This window comes from Ictalurus furcatus, chromosome 8 (genome assembly GCF_023375685.1).
Source record: "Ictalurus furcatus strain D&B chromosome 8, Billie_1.0, whole genome shotgun sequence".
Lineage (NCBI taxonomy): Eukaryota > Metazoa > Chordata > Actinopteri > Siluriformes > Ictaluridae > Ictalurus > Ictalurus furcatus.
The window spans coordinates 2,912,095-2,929,670 of record NC_071262.1 but is presented as its reverse complement, the minus strand read 5'-3'; the positions used below and the strand labels follow the sequence as shown (position 1 = coordinate 2,929,670).

Here is a 17,576-nt window from a genome sequence, read left to right as displayed (position 1 = left end):
GTCATCAGAGTGAAGAAAATGTGTGATCTCTGTGACGATTGATTGGTTCGAGCTGCCAGGAAGTAACTAATCACTTTAATCGCGATAATCACTCTTTATCCTAAATCCTAAAGGGTTCACAAACTTACAAGCACCACTGTAATTCAATCTGACATAGTTATTCTAACGGCCTGATGTCATATCCTAGCTTCTTCAGATTAGGTCTAAAATCTGAGAAGTTCATTCCAAAGCACCTTTTGTTTGTTTGTTTATTTATTTATTTATTCGTTCCCAACAATCTTCTATCGATTTTGCCTTATACACTAAATAGCCAAAAGTTTGTGGACACCTGACCGTCACACCTGTATGTTTTTTTTTGAACATCCCATTCCAGATTTTGCTGTTATCATAACCTCCATTCTTCTGGGAAGGCTTTCCACTAGATTTTGCAACATGGCTGTTGGATATTTGCATCCTGTTTGCATAATTGTGTGCGTCCAAATTTGTGGCAACAGTTCGGGGGAAGACCGACTGTTAGATGTCCACAAACTTTTTGGTGTACCATGTAGTGTATTTATCTTATTGTGAAGATGCACTTCCATCTTACCATTCTTCCATTTTTCAGTTACATTTTCCTTTTATTCCACTCTAAAAGCCCCTAACCGTATCCAGTCAGCATTCCCCTTATTTGTAGAAGAAGAAGAAGAAGAAGAAGAAGAAAAGAAACCCAGAAGTCACACTTAATACACAGAATGACTATAATTTATTGAACATATTAAATATATTATCTATGATTGTTACAAGTCAGTTATGACATACGGTACATGGCAGTCTTTAATGTGAGTAAAAAAAAAACAAACAAACAAAAAAAAACAACAACAGATAAATATTTTTGGAATGTATAATTTTTTTGTATTTCAAAATAAAAAAAAAAGTTCAGTATCAAAAAACATGGTCTATAAACACTGGCATGACAAAAGGTGATTTGGAGCTGGTAGATTGACATAAAGATGATTCCATGTACATGATGGCACACAATACAGACTACTGGCTGCTCATTTGTTTGTGCCCCCAGTCTATTTCCCTAGTTTACACGTGACATTCTAAAACACCGAGACACTACTTTGGGCTTAAAACATTTTATAGCCTACTTTTGTTTATTAGTGTGTTTAGCAGCGAGCCACAGATAGAGAGACCATGACAATTCAGGCTGTCCCTTATGGCTTCTTATGCTTTGTGACAATTTTCTCTCTCTCTCTGTCTCTCTCTCTCTCTTTTTTCTTAAATCATGGCAAAATGTAAATACGAAAGCAAGACGGCGTGTGCACAGTAACCTCGGTGCCTGTTAACAGTCTTTGTACCAGCTTTGGTTACATCTTCAGGAAATTGAAATGCTATGAGATTACAAATGCAGTAAGCTTACACACAAATTTAAAGCTGCACAGGAGGTTACTGAGCTTTTAGGGCTACGACGACAAACCTAAACGCTCTTTTGCATTTTTATTTTGAAAAATCGTATGGGGTAAAAAAAAAATAAATAAAAGAAGAAGAAGAAGAAGCATAAAAACACTGAATCACACTCCATTAATCTGGCGTAAAAAACTGGCCGTTTCGTTGGATCATTTAGTCATGACGTCATTCCGAAGTGTGAATTTCGCCACTCATTTCACAAGCACAGTGAATTAGGAGTCCCACAGTTTACTTGGAGTAAATATGAGTTTGGATGACGTGATCAACAGATTAGAATAATCATAAAATCAACCATTTAAAGAGGTTTAAACATGCATTGGTGGTATTAAACCATATTTATAGACACTGCAGCAGTAATATCTTTGGTCCATGTCGGTTCCTTAGATACATCATTAAATGCTAGAGTTTTATTTGTATGTTTTAACACTCAACAAATTATACAAATTACTTTTTAGCTTTTGGCTTACATTAAAGGATGAACAGTCTATGGTTTTTTGTTTTTTTTTTTCATTGTAGCAGCAAGTTGGTAGGGTTTTTTTTGTTTGTTTTTTTTTTTCTTTTTTACAAAGAGAACACTTTACATTAAGGTGCGCCAAACTCCCATTATTTACGGAAATATTTATCATTGACGATCCGTAAACTTCAGCACTGATCTTACGCGTAAATCACGTTAACGCGACGTCGCGGTCGTGCGTTCCGATCCAGACCGAGAGATTAAAGCCTCAGGAAACCGTCGCAGGTGTTTTGAGTTAATTAATTCGCTGATTAGAGTTCTTCTCAGGTCGACATTTCTGTATTATAAAGTCATTAATCGAATATTTTGAGATTCACATCGAGATTCAAAACGGAAAACGGGCTTGAAATATTTCGCTTGATGTGTAACGGATCTAAAATATATGAAAAGTTCCATTTTTTGAATTCAATTACGGGGAAAGACGATTTTTTTTTCCTACGATATTCGAATTTTTTTTTTTTTTTTTGAGATGCACCTGCACGTGAGAACTCATGCTAGGTGGCTAGTGACTAACAGGTTAGCTAAGGGTGAGCTTTTAATTTATTGATTAATTCATTTTTTTTTTGGGCAGGCTGGAGAACAAAACACACAGATTAAATAACAAACCGCACAACGGACACAGATCAGGGCGAAAATAATAAAAAAAAAACAACGGAAACGACTATATTTTTGGCTAGCTGGCTAAAATTAGCAGTAGCGTCCGACAGCCTGCAGTTACAGTGGCAGTGAACTGGCTGATGGCTGAGATTAATGCGCAGATTCAGGGAAGATAACAGCAAAACCCATCAACCCATTCACATTATGAAATGTTCTGCAAGTAGCTTGCAATAGTGTGTATTTTTATTTATTTTTTTTAAACCAAAGGAGGCTGAAAAGTTCAAAAATTCCAAAAATCTTACATCTTTAATGTACCTTTATGTAAAGTGTTACCAAAAAAAAAAAAACCGACCAAAAAAACCCACTTTTGGCCCAACAGATTCGTGCTACCAGCACCCTTTTGAAATGGAAATTCCCTATATAACAATCTGTTATTTCTCCACACACTCATGTGATCCAGCGAGTTCACTTCTCAGTGAATCACTCCCTTAACACGGACACCTTGGCATAATAAATGCATTGAGAAAACGTGTGTGTTGTAGCGTGAGTAAATTCCGCTTCTACTTCTACATCTAAGACATTCAATATGTCAGAAACCTTGAGATACCCCAGGACCTATTTGGGAATTTGAGCCCATGCAAAGTATACAGGTTAATGTGGAAAGCCCTAAGGGTAAGACCGACACGATGAAGCGATACATCTAAAGGAAAATGGCGAAGTGAAAGAGAAACAAACCACGGTATCTGCTGTGCAATAGAATGGCTTTTGCGACACGAAAGAGGTATAAAGGACAAACGGCGTACAGCTCTATTCAAGTTTGAAAACAAACAAGGAAGTCCAGACAGCAGCTTCTCTCCGTCGTAAATAAAAAACACTAGCAGCTCTATAAACACGTTTACCACTACCTTCCTGTAGTGAAACACAGCGTTGCGTGTGCACGAGAAGCTCAAAAGCAGGCCTTTGCACAGAAGCACGAGAGACTAAGTGCACTCTGCTCTTTAATGAATTACTAAGCTTTAGAGTCCTTAAGGTAAAGCAAGGCAAAGATTCTAGCCTGACACCGATGTACTTACGACGTGACGCCTTTTCAGATAAGAGGCACTTCACTCTGGGTCTACTTCATCGAGCGCCATCAATTACGTCGAAGGGCGGGGGGAAATTATTCTGTGAAAGCAAGGACCCGTCAAATCATGGTTCTAATTTCAATAACGATGCGACAGCGACATCGAAAACCGTTAACGCCGTCCGGATTGAGCACCAGGAGGAAACTGGGAAGGTTGATTTTTGCAGTATGGATATATAAATATAAAATACGCTAAAGATTTCAAAAAAATTTTTTTTTTTTTTTTAAATCAGTGACTTTTGGATCAAATAAAAATAATGATGAGAATTCATCACAAAGTAACTGAGGAAAATAACAGCGTTAAAGAAAACTCCTCGCCGAAAGCGGAAATCAGAAAGGGACTACACTGCTCAGTTTGAGCTAAATAGAGACATTTATAACAAATGCATATCCATATAGGCTATCTCTAAGTAATACTGCCATATCTGTATGTACATGAACATATCTAGAATGTATGTATAGTCTACCGTATAAGAACACACTGGTGATAGCAGAACATAAAAATCTAGCTCTCCCAATGTCTCAGATAAATGAATGAATTATTGTGTATAATCTGGTTATGATGTTATGAATTCTTAAACATTACCAAAAAAAAAAAAAAAAAAAAAAAAGAGTTCTTATCTGCAAATGAGAGCACAAGAGACTCCAGTCATTTATGAGTATGCGCTTTTGTATACGTCTATGAAAGCTTTGGCACTGTCTCCCGTTTTAACACTTGTGATACTGGAAAAATAATAAAAATTAAAAAAAGGAACAGGATATCCGCGCGCAAAAAAAAAAAAAAAAAAATACGCCAAAAAAACCTCGTGGTATTCTAAGGCAGAAAAAAAAAGCACTCAGCCCATAAGACTTCATATTTTTTTTTTTTTTTTTTTTTTTTTTTTTTTTTTTTATAAAGCAACATAAACTCACTGGTGTAACAATCCTCAAGGGTGTTTCAGGAGAATCTCATGACTTCCAATCTGAAAATGAGGTCCTTTAATGTTCAGATAAGGCTGCTGTGTACCGAATACCAGCCAAGCTCACCAAAGCACCGCGCGATCGGCCTTGCCTGTAGAAGTTTCCGTGGTCTAAAAATAATCCGGATTCATATGAAATAATAATAATAATAATAATAATAATAATAAAATCTGGCCAAAACTGTGAAGTAACCATCTTAAAATAAGTACACAGATGGCACACTGAAGTCCCATTCGTCACAGTTTACACAACAAAGTACCTACTGTTGACATATATAGATTTCTTTCCTCCATGCATTAATAGTCATTTAAAAAAAGGCCAATGATAATAATGATAATAATAATAATAATAATAATAATTGGGCTTTGACTATTTCAAAATGCTCTGTGCTAGTCAGGGCGGCTATGTGCTACGAGGCCTGCTCCGCTCGAACGTGCCGCGTTTTCTTTCTCCTTTCTTCTCCTCTATCTTATTCCTTGCTTCCCTTCTTCCACCTAATCCCTCTCCTCTTCCCTCATTGCACCTCGATGATAAAGTACTGGATGAGCACGGCAAACAGAATGGCCAATATGACAAAGCCGAGGAGCAGAACAGTTGCAAAGCGCTCATCGGCGAGAGACCAACTCCTCTTGGGCTGGGGATTGTGGGAGTTTGAGATTCTGGGTGGCTCAGTCGCAGGAAGGGCCGTGCTGAGGCTGCACTGACCCCACAGCTCTCCACCGTCCGTGCTCCGGCGACCGGCACACACGCGCAGGCGACACATGCGACTCACTGTGGAGTTATGCCATGTGTATGACGTTCCAGAGCCCTTATATAGCTAGAAGAGACACAGGAGGAGTGTTACTCGTGATCATTCTAGAGCCAGAAAACGCTGATCGTCGGTGAGGGAAATGGCCAGACCTAAGCCAAGCACCTCTGTACTCGTACACACTTATAATGGGAGTCTAAGAGCAGTTGATTAATATGTGAGCACACTTTCATAAATCCATCCATTTTTTTTTTCCCCCCCTAGTTTGATTTTCTCCCTAGTTTAGTCATGGCAAATTTCTATCCATCAGGCATCTCTGCCCCTATCATACGACAGCTAAAAAAAGCAAGGAGGCAATCACATGCTCTCTCCGAGACACATGATGCCAGTCACTGGAAGGAAAGCGCTATCTTTCCACTTCTGCATACGTGAGCTCACGGATGCCCGTGATCGGCTAGTGTCGCTGTGATAGATCAGTGAGACAGTATCACCCCTCCCTCCCTCAAACCATGGCCAGTTATGTTCTCTTGGGCTTGTTCTCCAAGCCACAGATGGCTGTGGCATCGTCAGCTGCCTTTCTTCTTTTAATACTGTATTGAATGGATAATATATTCTTCCCTTCTTGTCTCACCAAACGATTGTTATCGTTAGGCTATAACAACATTTCAGACTGTAACAACTGCCATTAGATCTCCGTTATAAGTGCGTCTTCCGTTCGTTTTAGTACAGCCAAACCGTGAACTTTTGCCCCCATGGTAATCACACACAGACTACAAATGCAGTGGTTAGAGATTTAGGTTGAAAACAACATGGACTGCAATAAATATGAACATAATATTCTGTGTATCGATGTGGGCTCGTTACACTAAGGTTAGACGCTCCTTTCCATACCTGCTCCACTTCACGGCCCCTCAGCAGCTGCAGCGCATAAACAATCGGGTCTCCTTTCATCGCCTCAAGCGCCTCCCATGTGACTGTATACCTATTCCACTCGACCAGTTCAACTTTTGGGGCTATGAAAAGCACATAACAGCAATAAATATTATAAACAAGCAGAAAAGCATCAAATTCAGAAATATGTGTAAGCATACACTACGGGGGGGTTTTAAAAGAAACCAGAACACCAGAAAGCTGGAATTGTCCTTTTGTCCATTAACTACAGGTCCACTACCAAAGATTTGATTTGGTTGGTGTTTGGGGCTGGGTTGCATCATTGTGAAGTCTCTCCTCCCCCTACTCCAGAACACCGGCTGAAGGAATATCTTCTGGAGACGTGTAGAATCTAAGCCAAGGTGTGTTGAAGCTGTTGGGACTCATGGTGGACCAAGGTCTTACCAGTCCCTCCAGGGTTTTGCGATTTTGATCACATCAAAAGTACACCTAAAAAGTCTCATTTACCAAAAAACATCACTGCGAAAGACCTGTGCAAAACTATTTCGTGCAACTCAAGCGAAATCCTGTCTTACTAACACACTTTATATCACGTTCCCCTCTTTGTCACCGTGTTATAAACGTGCCTACGTTATTATGGTGTTATTAAAATGATGACATTGCTTCGAACTAGAACTAGAATCCCAAGCGCCACTGGCTCCCGTTGGGGCCTTTTCTCGTTTTCGTACGCCCAGTTGAAAAAGGCACAACGAGTATGACAAGGTCAGATGGATAATCGAGGCTTACGTTTGAGCTGAGGTGGTGGAGAGCGGGTAGTGCTGAAAATGTACGGAGCAGAGAGGGGGCCCGTGCCAGCTGCACCGTGAGCCTGAATGCTGAACTGGTACTCGGTAGCCTCGCACAGTCGCTGCACTTTAAACGTATGGCAGGGGCCGCTGTAGATGCAAACCAACCTACAATACAGAAAAGCACACATTCTCACCATCGGTTTTGGAGAAGCTCTGACCCAGTCGTCTAGCCGTCACAATCTGGCCCTTGTCAAAGTCGCTCAGATCTTTACACTTGCCCGTTTTCCCCTGTTTTCGACACCTGACTCTACACTTGCTGCCTAATACAGTCCATCCCACCCTATGACAGGTGCCATTGTAACGAGATAATCAAAGTTATTACGGTGTGCCAAGAGACTTCTGTACAAAAATTTCACGATTCGATTTTCCTTTCATTTTCACCATGGATAGGTGGATTGGTGAAATGGTCGAGTGATATTTGAAAATTAGGTTTACCATGGTGATATTTGGTAATACGGCAATTTAAACACCAAAAAAAATTGGTAATGAACCCCTTAAAATGAGTTCATGGTCCAGTCAATTTGATCACCCAGTCATGTAGGTTTGCTCTGTAGCACATCTCAGCATCCCCATCAACTCCTTGCTGTCCAGCCTAGCATCTGCCGATAATCTAAAATACAGTCGTATGGTCACTGTCTTTTAAACGCTGTATTAACCATGTCTCATGCATTCTACACAGATTAGAGGCTTGTAACTAGGCCAGTACCTGTCCGAGCCGGCTTGCATGTGCAAACAGTAGTGTGTGCCATGACTGTTCTGAAGCCTGTCTCCCCATTTCAGCTTCAGACTCTGAGGTCCAGCCACTACACACTCCAGCACTGGGGGTTCAGGAGGCAACGGTCCTGTTCGGAGCTTTAGTTCTGGGCTAAACGGACCGGCACCGATGCTGTTCACTGCTTGCACTCGTATCCTGGAACACAGCAGAATGATTGGGCACATATCGAGGAAAATATCATCGTGAGCTGTATAGTTAATTTGGTTAACGGTTATACCTATATGTAGTGTCCGAATGAAGATTTTCCAGTATGTGGTAGTTAGTCCTCCTGACAGACAGAGGGTGCTCTTCTCCAAAGTCTATGTTGTATCCGGAAATCTCTGCTCCATGACACTTAGGTTCTGTCCACCTTAAAGCCAGACTGGTAGCGGTACTGTGAGCGCCCAGGGAGTCTGTCCCGATTTCCTCCACATGCTCCACAGCTGCTGGGACTGAGGCTGGGGTCTTTACCGTGGCAACATCGCTGAAGACACCTGCACCAACAGCATTGACTGCCTGCGTGTTTGAGAAGAAGAACATGACTTAGCGTATTACTTTCACATCTTTCATTTGAAGTCTTTTATTTTTTTTTTGTTCAACGCTGTTTACTGCTATAAACATTTATACCCATTCCGACTTATCATCAAAAATCTCTAATATATATGGACATAATACATGGATAGAGTCACTCGAATGCAGCATTCGGTCCATTTGAATCAAACCCTGACGCATTTTTTCCCCCTTGGTGTGGTTTATTTAGGCGAAGAAGACTCTGGTGTGGACCAAAACAACTGTTCCAAGTGAACTGTAGCGTGGTTCGACTGCAGTGAGAAAGCGATTCGACCCTGAACTGACCCAAATGAAAGAAGGGAACCAAAAATTCGGTGTATTTTGGGTTGCTGGCAGCATTTTTCGCTATATATGAGCTGCTAAACTGAGCAAAGAGGCACAAACTGAGCTTAAGAGCAAAGCTATACCACTGCGGGAATTGTGATTTGTTCTGGACTTTAGAAAAAAACAAAACAAAACAGAAATTAAACAGTGTTTGCAACTAATTATTTACATCCTTAATAATTTCTTTAGTGGCAGCCCAATGTTCTCTGTCCTCGAGGATTTCTACACGCACTCGGTAAAGGTTTGTTTACCTTTTTTTATTATTATTATTATTTCTGATCAATGAATTCAAGAGTTTCACAAGTAGGCTACGTTTTCAGCCCCTAACCCTAACCCTCGGTCAACATTTCACTTACGTGCAGTTTGAAACGTGACCAAACCAAATGAAACACTCTGGTTTTGATCTGATTCGGACCGGGCAAAGAGACTAATATGTGTGAAAGTGTAGTATACTTAAAGTTCTTAGCAACAAACCTAGCTATCGCTAGCTATTCATTTCAACCTAGAGTTTTAAAGATGTTTAGTTTCATTGTTAGAAAGTAACTGTAAATCTTTTGCTTATAAATGTAACACGATCCGACCACACAGTTCAATCTTCTGTTTCTTTTAAGACCAAGGCGGACTGACTGAGCAAAAGACCACAACATTACTAGCCCGACTCTGGCACCGCTACGAGTGCGCATAAAACGTAGTAATGTCAGAAGGACTATAGCCAACTTCCTGTTAAATAATTCTTACAACAAATCATGTTTCAACACTTATTTTACCTGGTTAGCTTCAGGGCCGGATGAATAATATTACCGTATATATATATATATATATATATATATATATATATATACAGTGTGTGTCCTCCACTAATATTGGCACCCTTGGTAAATATGAGCAAAGAAGGCTGTCCAAAAGTGTCTTTATTGTTTAAACCTTTGATCTTTTGTTAAAAAAAAAAAAAAAAAAATTCACAAAAATACTCTGCTCTCATGGGATATCAAACAATTGCAAACACAACACAGGTTTATATATATATAAAAAAAATATTTGTTAAATATAGGTGTGCAACAATTATTGGCACCCTTATAGTCAATACTTTGTGCTACCTCCCTTTGCCAAGATAACAGCCTTCTTTGCTCATATTTACCAAGGGTGCCTATATTAGTGGAGGGCACTGTATATAATGTAAAAAAAGATAAATAAAAGAATAATAATAATAATATACCAAGGGCTTTATATTCTGTGTTGAAATGGTAATTATTTGTGATGTTCCACCTTTGTAAAATGTTGAAATGGGTCATTTTGTCCAAAGGAATATACAAGTTATAACACAGTGTAGTATTTAGTTCCTACCTGCACTCTGCAGAAGTACTGTGTGGCTGGCTGCAAGTCTCTCACTTCATACTGAGATGAAGAACCAGAGTACAGTAACTCCAGAGAACTTTCCTCCAGGCCCCACTCCATCTGAAACTCATACACCTCTGATCCATTACAGGCTGGGCTCTGTAATAAGAATGATAAAAATATATATATATATATATATATATATATATATATATATATATAATCATTTTTCATACTTCTACCAGTCAGAAGGAAGAAAAACTAACGCAGTATGGCTGCTCACCTCCCAGGTGGCCAGTACACTACTGCAAGTGCTTAGTGTAAGACTGGGGACACTGCACTGCTCTGGGGCTCCTGGTGTCGTGGAAGCCTGGCACACATCTGACAGGGGACCCCACTGTGGGGGAAAAAAATCACAGCGATAAATGGTACAAAAAAAAACAACATTTTAAACATGTAGGATTCATTTTATATGTCGTAATTAAAGAAGAAGAAAAAAATGGTGTCTAAAGTTGTCAAGATACAAGCTGTAAAATCAAACCTGCATCTCTGACCACAATCTATTATTTAGTACTGACGGGATCTACGATGAATTAATTAGTCCTTTCGTTGTCGTTACGCTGATGTAAACATGCAGTTGCATAGACATGACAGCAGATTCAAGCGCACAGAATAACGCAGAAAACATGCAGTGATTCGTGAAGTTGATGAAGCAGCCTCAGCTCCCTCTCACTAGTCCATTGTTTAAGCATACGACACACCCCAAGTTCCTTAATATACATATTATGCAAGTGTTGCGATAGCGAGCCAATAAATGGAAAGCATTTAGCAGGCGACGTTCGTTCGTCTTTAGTTGTCGGCAGCGGTGGCTCAGCGGTCGAGGTTCCGGGTTACTGCTCAGAAGATCCGGGGTTTGAGACCCAGGACTATCACTGTTCAGTCCTTAACTCTCTCTGCTCTTGGGGTGCTGTAACAAAGCTGATCCTGTGCTCTGAACCCAACTTCCTAACAAGCTGGGATATGCGAACGAAGAAATGAATTTCATTGTACTATATTATATATACGTGGCAAATGAAGGCTTCTTTTTTTTTTTTTTTTTTTTGCGAGCCCCGACCTTAACCCGATTTGACACGTTCGGGACGAATTAGAACACTGAATTGCGTACCAGGCTTTCTCACTTGAGAAACCTCGTTAATGCTCTTGAGGCTGAACGGTCAAATCTCCACAGCAATGCTCCAAACTCTAGTAGAAAGCCTTCCCAGAGGACTGAAGGTCGTTATGACAGCAAAGTGGAACGCACTCAAGTCTTAATGCCCATGGGCTTGGACTGGGCACGTACAGGAGTGACGATCAGGCGTCCACATACTTTTGGCCATGTATAATAAATAAAGTGATTTCAGTGAAGTCGAATAACAGGGTTTTTTTTTTTTGTTTTTTTGTACACACATTCCATGAAAATGAAACAACATCACCACGATTCCAACAGACGTGGTGACGAATGATGAAAGAAAGAAGACATGAATATAAATCCTGTACGTTTTCTTACGTATCTTCTGGTAGTTCTTTTGAACTCCATTTCTAGATTTTTGATTCGTTTAATAACTCGGATCAGGTGTTCGAGAGAGTGTCTCTGAATCGCCCAAGCGTGTGGTTTGCCCTGAGGCTCCTGAATCTCGATGCAGAGTCTCATGGTTTCTTTTGTACACAAACGTGACTATGACTCAACTGAAGGACAATATATAGTATATATGCTATGCCAGTTTTACTCACAGAAAACCATGCAGCACTGCAGTATTATCACAATACACATCATCATCACATAGCTCTCTGGTATGAACCTACCCCTGCTGCATTGTACGCTTTCACCCAGAACAGGTACGTTGTACCAGGAAGAAGTTGGCCCACAGTGCAGTAGGGATCTGAGCCCTGGAACACCTGCTTTTGGGAGTCTCCTCCTGACTGAGCCATTTCCACACAGTACTGAGACACTTCTGCCCCGCCGTCACACACTGGAGGATCTGGAACACACAACCGAGGCATCTGTATTCAAATGCTTATAATTAAACGAAAGGAATTTTTCCGTTTTCATATTAATGTCCTCTGTGTAATCTTTAAAAAAAAAATGTAAGAAGCGTCACCCCAAGATAGTGAGATCTCTGAGGAGGTGGCTCCCTCTGCAGGGTGCAAGGCTTGGCACGGTCCAGGAGGCAGAGGAGCCGTCTGCACACACAGACTCTCTGACACCTGAAGGGAACAAAGAGACGTTCTTCGATCAGGACACGAACAAATATCCCTGCTACATCATAAAACCCATCATTCCAAAATATCGGAATGGCCTTACCTGACTCTGACCTCCCAGACTCTCACAGTACACGCGCAGTTTATACCATCTCCCCTCCTGCAAGCCCTCACACACATGCTGCCTAAGAGGCCCACGGTACACAACGTCCCACTGGTGGTCTACACACACACACACACACACATGCATGAATTAGAAACCTCAAACATTTGATCAGTTTATATGTTGCTAAATACTTTCTGGGTCTAACATGATGACTTCATGATGGTGTGATTTAAGGCCAGAAGCTTCTCTCACCACTCTGACCGAGTTCCAGTATATATAGAGCGATCGGCAAGCCTCCGTCATCCTCTGGCGCCTCTGATGTGCAAGTAATAAAATAAAATCAAAAAACCACAAAACATAAGCAGCCAATACACAGCGGGGGAACCAGGTATTGGACGCGTCAACATTTGTTTCAGTAAATATATTTCCAATGACGCTGTTCACATGAAATTTTCACCAGACATCAGTATTAAGGCAAGAAATCTGGAAATATAAAGACTTCACAACATCGAAGTCCGTAAATAAAGTCATGTGTAATGAAGTGGAACGACGTGGGGAAAAAAGTAAAAAGTCAAATCGCCTGACTCGGATCCAATTGAACAAGATTTAAAGACGATACGTTTAGAAGAACGGGCCAAAAATCACACCTGAATACTGCGGCGCGTTCATTTCTTCATACAGGAAGCGTCTCGAAGCCGTCGTTACAAACAAAGGCTTCTCCACTAAGTATTAAATACGTCTCACTTAGCGTGTTCAGTACTTTTTTCCCCCGAGTCATTCCCGTGACTTTATTACACATAACTTCATTTATGGACTTTAACGTTGTGAATTCTTTATTTTTCCAGATTTCTTGAGTTAATACGGATGTCTGTTGAAAATTTCATGTGCATATCCTCATTGGAAATATATTTACTGGAAAAAAAAAAATAAAAATCTTGACGCGTCCAATAGTTATTTACTTATATGATCATTTATGCTCAGTAAGTATACACTTGTCATGTTTTTACCATTTAATTGTCGCATTTAATGAACAAGCTCAGTGATGGTCTAGACTCTGACCAGCCTCACTTTTTTCTCTCTCGAAGTTATATATAAAAAAAAATAATAAATAAATGCAGCTTGTCTTTTTACCGAGAAACTGCGAAAAGCGGCAAAGACTCTCAAGGCACCCAAGACTCCTTTCATAAAAGTGAAATAAACATCTGTTTACTCAAAACTTCACCTTATATGACGTGTCCGCGATACACGATATTACGTTAATATCGAGCTGTGATTTGAGTCACAGCTGGAAGTACCGTCAGAGCTGCTGTTATAGAAAAGGAATCAGCACCGATCGGATTCAAGAACTCAACAGTGCCTTTGGTATATAAATACGTTAATCACATTGCTTGAGGTGCTTGGAACATTGGGCTTTGGCACTTTTACATGAAGCAGACTCATCAGGATATTCCAGGGTTCCAGAGTTTTTCCATGTTCTCCCGGGTCTGCAAGGGTTTCCACCACGTGTTCTGGTTTCCCCTGACCTCCCTGAATGCCAGCAGGTAGATTGGCTACGCTTAATTGCTTATACCTGTTAGTATGTGGGCTGACATGGACTTGCGTCCCATTCAGAGTGCATTCCAACCTCGCACCAGGATTAAATCTGGATACCAGGATAAAGCCGTTACTGAGGATAAAATGATGAAATATAGTACAGTACAGTGTGGTATGTTAACTAGATCTTTCCTACTTCATCACAATATGGCATCATAGTAGTTGAAGTTCCATATGACTTGGGCATATTGACAGTCACTCGAAGTGGAGAATTTAATCAACGGATTTTATTTACTTATACTTCATTCCTGTTTACTTCGGTACACTCAGTCCTTTTGAGTTATTTGAGTTACGTTCTTTTGGTTAAACTTTTGAACTGTTTAAAGTCACCACTTGGATTTGGATACATAATTGAGAAAAGCTGTGTGGACCGATGGTGCAGTAAATGATCGCATACCGACACTTTTTTACTCACAGGACATGCTTTCACTGTAGACATCCATTACCTTTTAGGCAAGTACTAGTAGACTTTAACCATGGCTTACCCCAGACAACGTGCAGACTGTGTGGGTGTACAGAACCGTGCAGTGTTGGTTTTCCTGGGCTGCCTGGTTGGTCTGGCAGTGTTCTGTAGTCCACTACTGCGCTAGACACATTGTGACCCTCTGGTCCAGCCACAGACACCTGTTTAAACGCAAGAAAATGATGGACCACAAGAGCTGCTTAAGCAAGCAGAGACATAAATGTACATGTATATATCTACTATGGGTCTACTATGGGAATTATGTTGTGATCAAAAATCCCAAATAAATCAAAACAATTGAGCATTTTAGCATCTTCAAAGTAGACATGTTTCGCCTAGAAATTTCCAGAAATGTATTCTTGGCGTTTTCTCACCCGATTTGTTGAGGAATTTCCCCGAGATGATTTTTAAACAGTATTAAAGGAGTTCACACCGACGCCGGACTCTTACCGGCTGCTTTTTCGGAATATTTCGCTCCGGGTCGTCCGTTTAAAAACAGATTTTTTGGTAAATAAAATCTTAGTTTTCTAATGAAAGAAATGAGCACGTCGGCACGATCGTATTTTCCCGTCTACGACACCGATTTCAAACATTTAATCACACACCTTCGGATCGAAAGCGTTTTAAGACCGTGAGAAACATTTCAGTCGAGTGTCCACAAACTTTTGACCGGAAGTGTATGTGTTCAGCTGTGTGGTCTGGGAAAACCCTTCACATGATGAAATTTTGCCAATTTCTACTATATATGGTTCTAAAAGCTATATTTAATATCTGTTGATATTTGTCCATGATGCCATGTATCCTAACATAATGTCCAGGTCCTCTGGGAGAAAAACAGCCCCCCCAAAAAATTAAAGATCCACCACCATATTTAACCGTGGGCATGAGGTACTTTTCCATATGGCTACCTTTCTGTGTGCACCAAAACCACCTCTGGTCTTTATTACCAAAAAGCTCTATTTTGGTTTCATCTGACCATAGAACCCGATCCCGTTTGAAGTTCCGGTAGTGTCTGGAAAACTGCCTACACTCACCCTGAATCGATAGGAGGTGTATCTCCTGAGCTCCTTCACCACACATGATTGCTCCTCTCCTCTATGCTTCGGCTGAAAGCCACACCCCTGTACAGAAAAAAACAACCCTCCTGTCAACATCATTTCTTGAACATTTTACAAACAACATTACTATGTTGCTAGTCACTTCCTGGCCTTTACCCAGGAAAACGGAAAATAAAAAGCCAACCAGTGTTGTTTTGATTATTTTTTATCCTTGAGCATGCCACCGTGGTAAAGCAGGATTGGTCCACAGAGAGATGTGTGAGGAAATGTGTGAGAAGGAAGTATGAGGAATATGCATAGATAGCCTCAAACATCTGTATCTAATTAGGCACACTGCACCATATTCCAAATGTATACTGGGGTTCATGCATTTGGAAGTGAGTAGCTAAAGTTAGGGTCAAGTATTACGTTGCAAATAATATTGGTCATCTCTCGGTACATCTGAATAGCAGTTTGGCAGGATGGCCTCCTCTAGACAGACTTGCTTTTGTGCCATATTCTTTCTATTTTTTTTTTCTCTATTATAGATTTAGTGGGTTTTATTTTTTATGACTAAACACTGAATGATACTTAACAGCTCCTTAGGCTTCATTCTGCAGGGTTTTTTTTTTTAGGTCCTTCCAGTAACAGCTGTGTTTATATTGAAATTACATGACACTTTAACTGCAGACAGGTTGGCTCCATTCAACTAATTATATGACTTCTTATGGCAACTGGTTGTACCTGTCAGACACCACAGATCCCAGAGGAGGAGAGAGAGAGCTGGTACAGGGAGCGCCAGTGCTTCTACTGCGGCCGACCTGATCACCTCATTGGACGGTGTACCTTCCAGACCCACACCAACCCAGATCTTCTGACCCCCGCTTGCAACCCGTAAGTCATATCCAGTTTTTATCTCACCAAGATTGACTTGGGTTCGGCAGGCAACTTTATAGATCGAGATATGGTGAACTGCATTAACGGTGAACCGGCTCGACGGGGGATCATGACCCCTTCAGGTCGGCGCGCTCCACCACGGACTCATCACCTTGCTGGTCACCATTTATGCCAAACATCCTGTGATCCCATGGCTGAAACATCATAACATCCTTATATCCTGGGCAGACATGCAGCTTACACAATAGTCTCCATACGGTCACAACCACTGCCTCTGAGCCCATGAGATTGTCCTGGCCTCCGTGTCATCCCCCCGAGTACCAGGATCTGAGAGAGCTATTTAGCAAAGCAAAGGCAGTGGCCATGACTGCGCTGTTGAGCTTCTTCCTGGAACCACTTCCCCTCGTAGCCGCATTTACCCCTTATCAGTAGCTGAACAACATGCTATGGAGGAATACATCCAGGAAGTGCTCAAGCAAGGTTATATCCAGCCAGTCATATCTCCATCACCGGCTGGAAGAAAGAGGGGTGGCCTCCGACCACGAAGGCCTCAAACAGTGTACGGTTAAATACAGATAACCTCCTCTGGTCGCTATGAGTACTGTGTTATGGTGTATGGGCTCTCTAGTGCCCCCTCAGTGTACCACTGCCTAATCAACAACATCTTGTCAACATCAATGACATCTTAATCTACTCCCCTTCCGTCGACGATCATGTCTGTCACATTCGCCAGGTCCTACAACGTCTCCTGCGACACCAGCTATACGACATGGGTGAGAAATGTGAGTTTCACCAGCAAACCATCTCACTTCTGGGCTACATAATCAGCCCTGATGAACTCGCAATGGACCAATCTAAAGTGGCTGATTCAAGAGAATCAATTTCTACTGGCGCTTCAGCCGGGGCTTTAGCTCCTTTGCTCACCCCTTGACGTTGCTGCTCTGTGGGGCTCCCAAGCACCTGGTGTGGAATTCTGCAGCTGAATAGGCCCTCACTCAGCATCAAGTTGGCATCTACCATGGCCCTAATCCTTAAGCATCATAACCCAACCATGCTCTTTGTTGTAGAAGCAGACACCTCTGAAAAGGTAGTCGGGGTCATCGTCTCCCAATGGTTTGACAATAGGTTT

General features: G+C 41.2%; 1 protein-coding gene across 1 annotated transcript in view; it reads right to left on the bottom strand.

Annotated features, from left to right (window-relative positions):
* Positions 1–725: 725 nt before the first annotated feature.
* The window catches only part of LOC128611061 (fibronectin type-III domain-containing protein 3A), a 38,110-nt gene continuing 21,259 nt past the window's right edge, over positions 726–17,576 (bottom strand). Inside the window, exons 14-26 of the mRNA XM_053630299.1 lie at positions 15,548–15,634; positions 14,536–14,674; positions 12,710–12,772; positions 12,455–12,573; positions 12,252–12,357; positions 11,956–12,131; positions 10,397–10,510; positions 10,123–10,272; positions 8,123–8,400; positions 7,837–8,040; positions 7,069–7,235; positions 6,283–6,404; positions 726–5,460 (exon numbers count right to left, since the gene is read on the bottom strand). Of these exons, the coding sequence (XP_053486274.1) occupies positions 5,158–5,460; positions 6,283–6,404; positions 7,069–7,235; positions 7,837–8,040; positions 8,123–8,400; positions 10,123–10,272; positions 10,397–10,510; positions 11,956–12,131; positions 12,252–12,357; positions 12,455–12,573; positions 12,710–12,772; positions 14,536–14,674; positions 15,548–15,634 (2,028 nt within the window). The 3' untranslated portion in view covers positions 726–5,157. The remainder of the gene's footprint in view (positions 5,461–6,282; positions 6,405–7,068; positions 7,236–7,836; positions 8,041–8,122; positions 8,401–10,122; positions 10,273–10,396; positions 10,511–11,955; positions 12,132–12,251; positions 12,358–12,454; positions 12,574–12,709; positions 12,773–14,535; positions 14,675–15,547; positions 15,635–17,576) is intronic.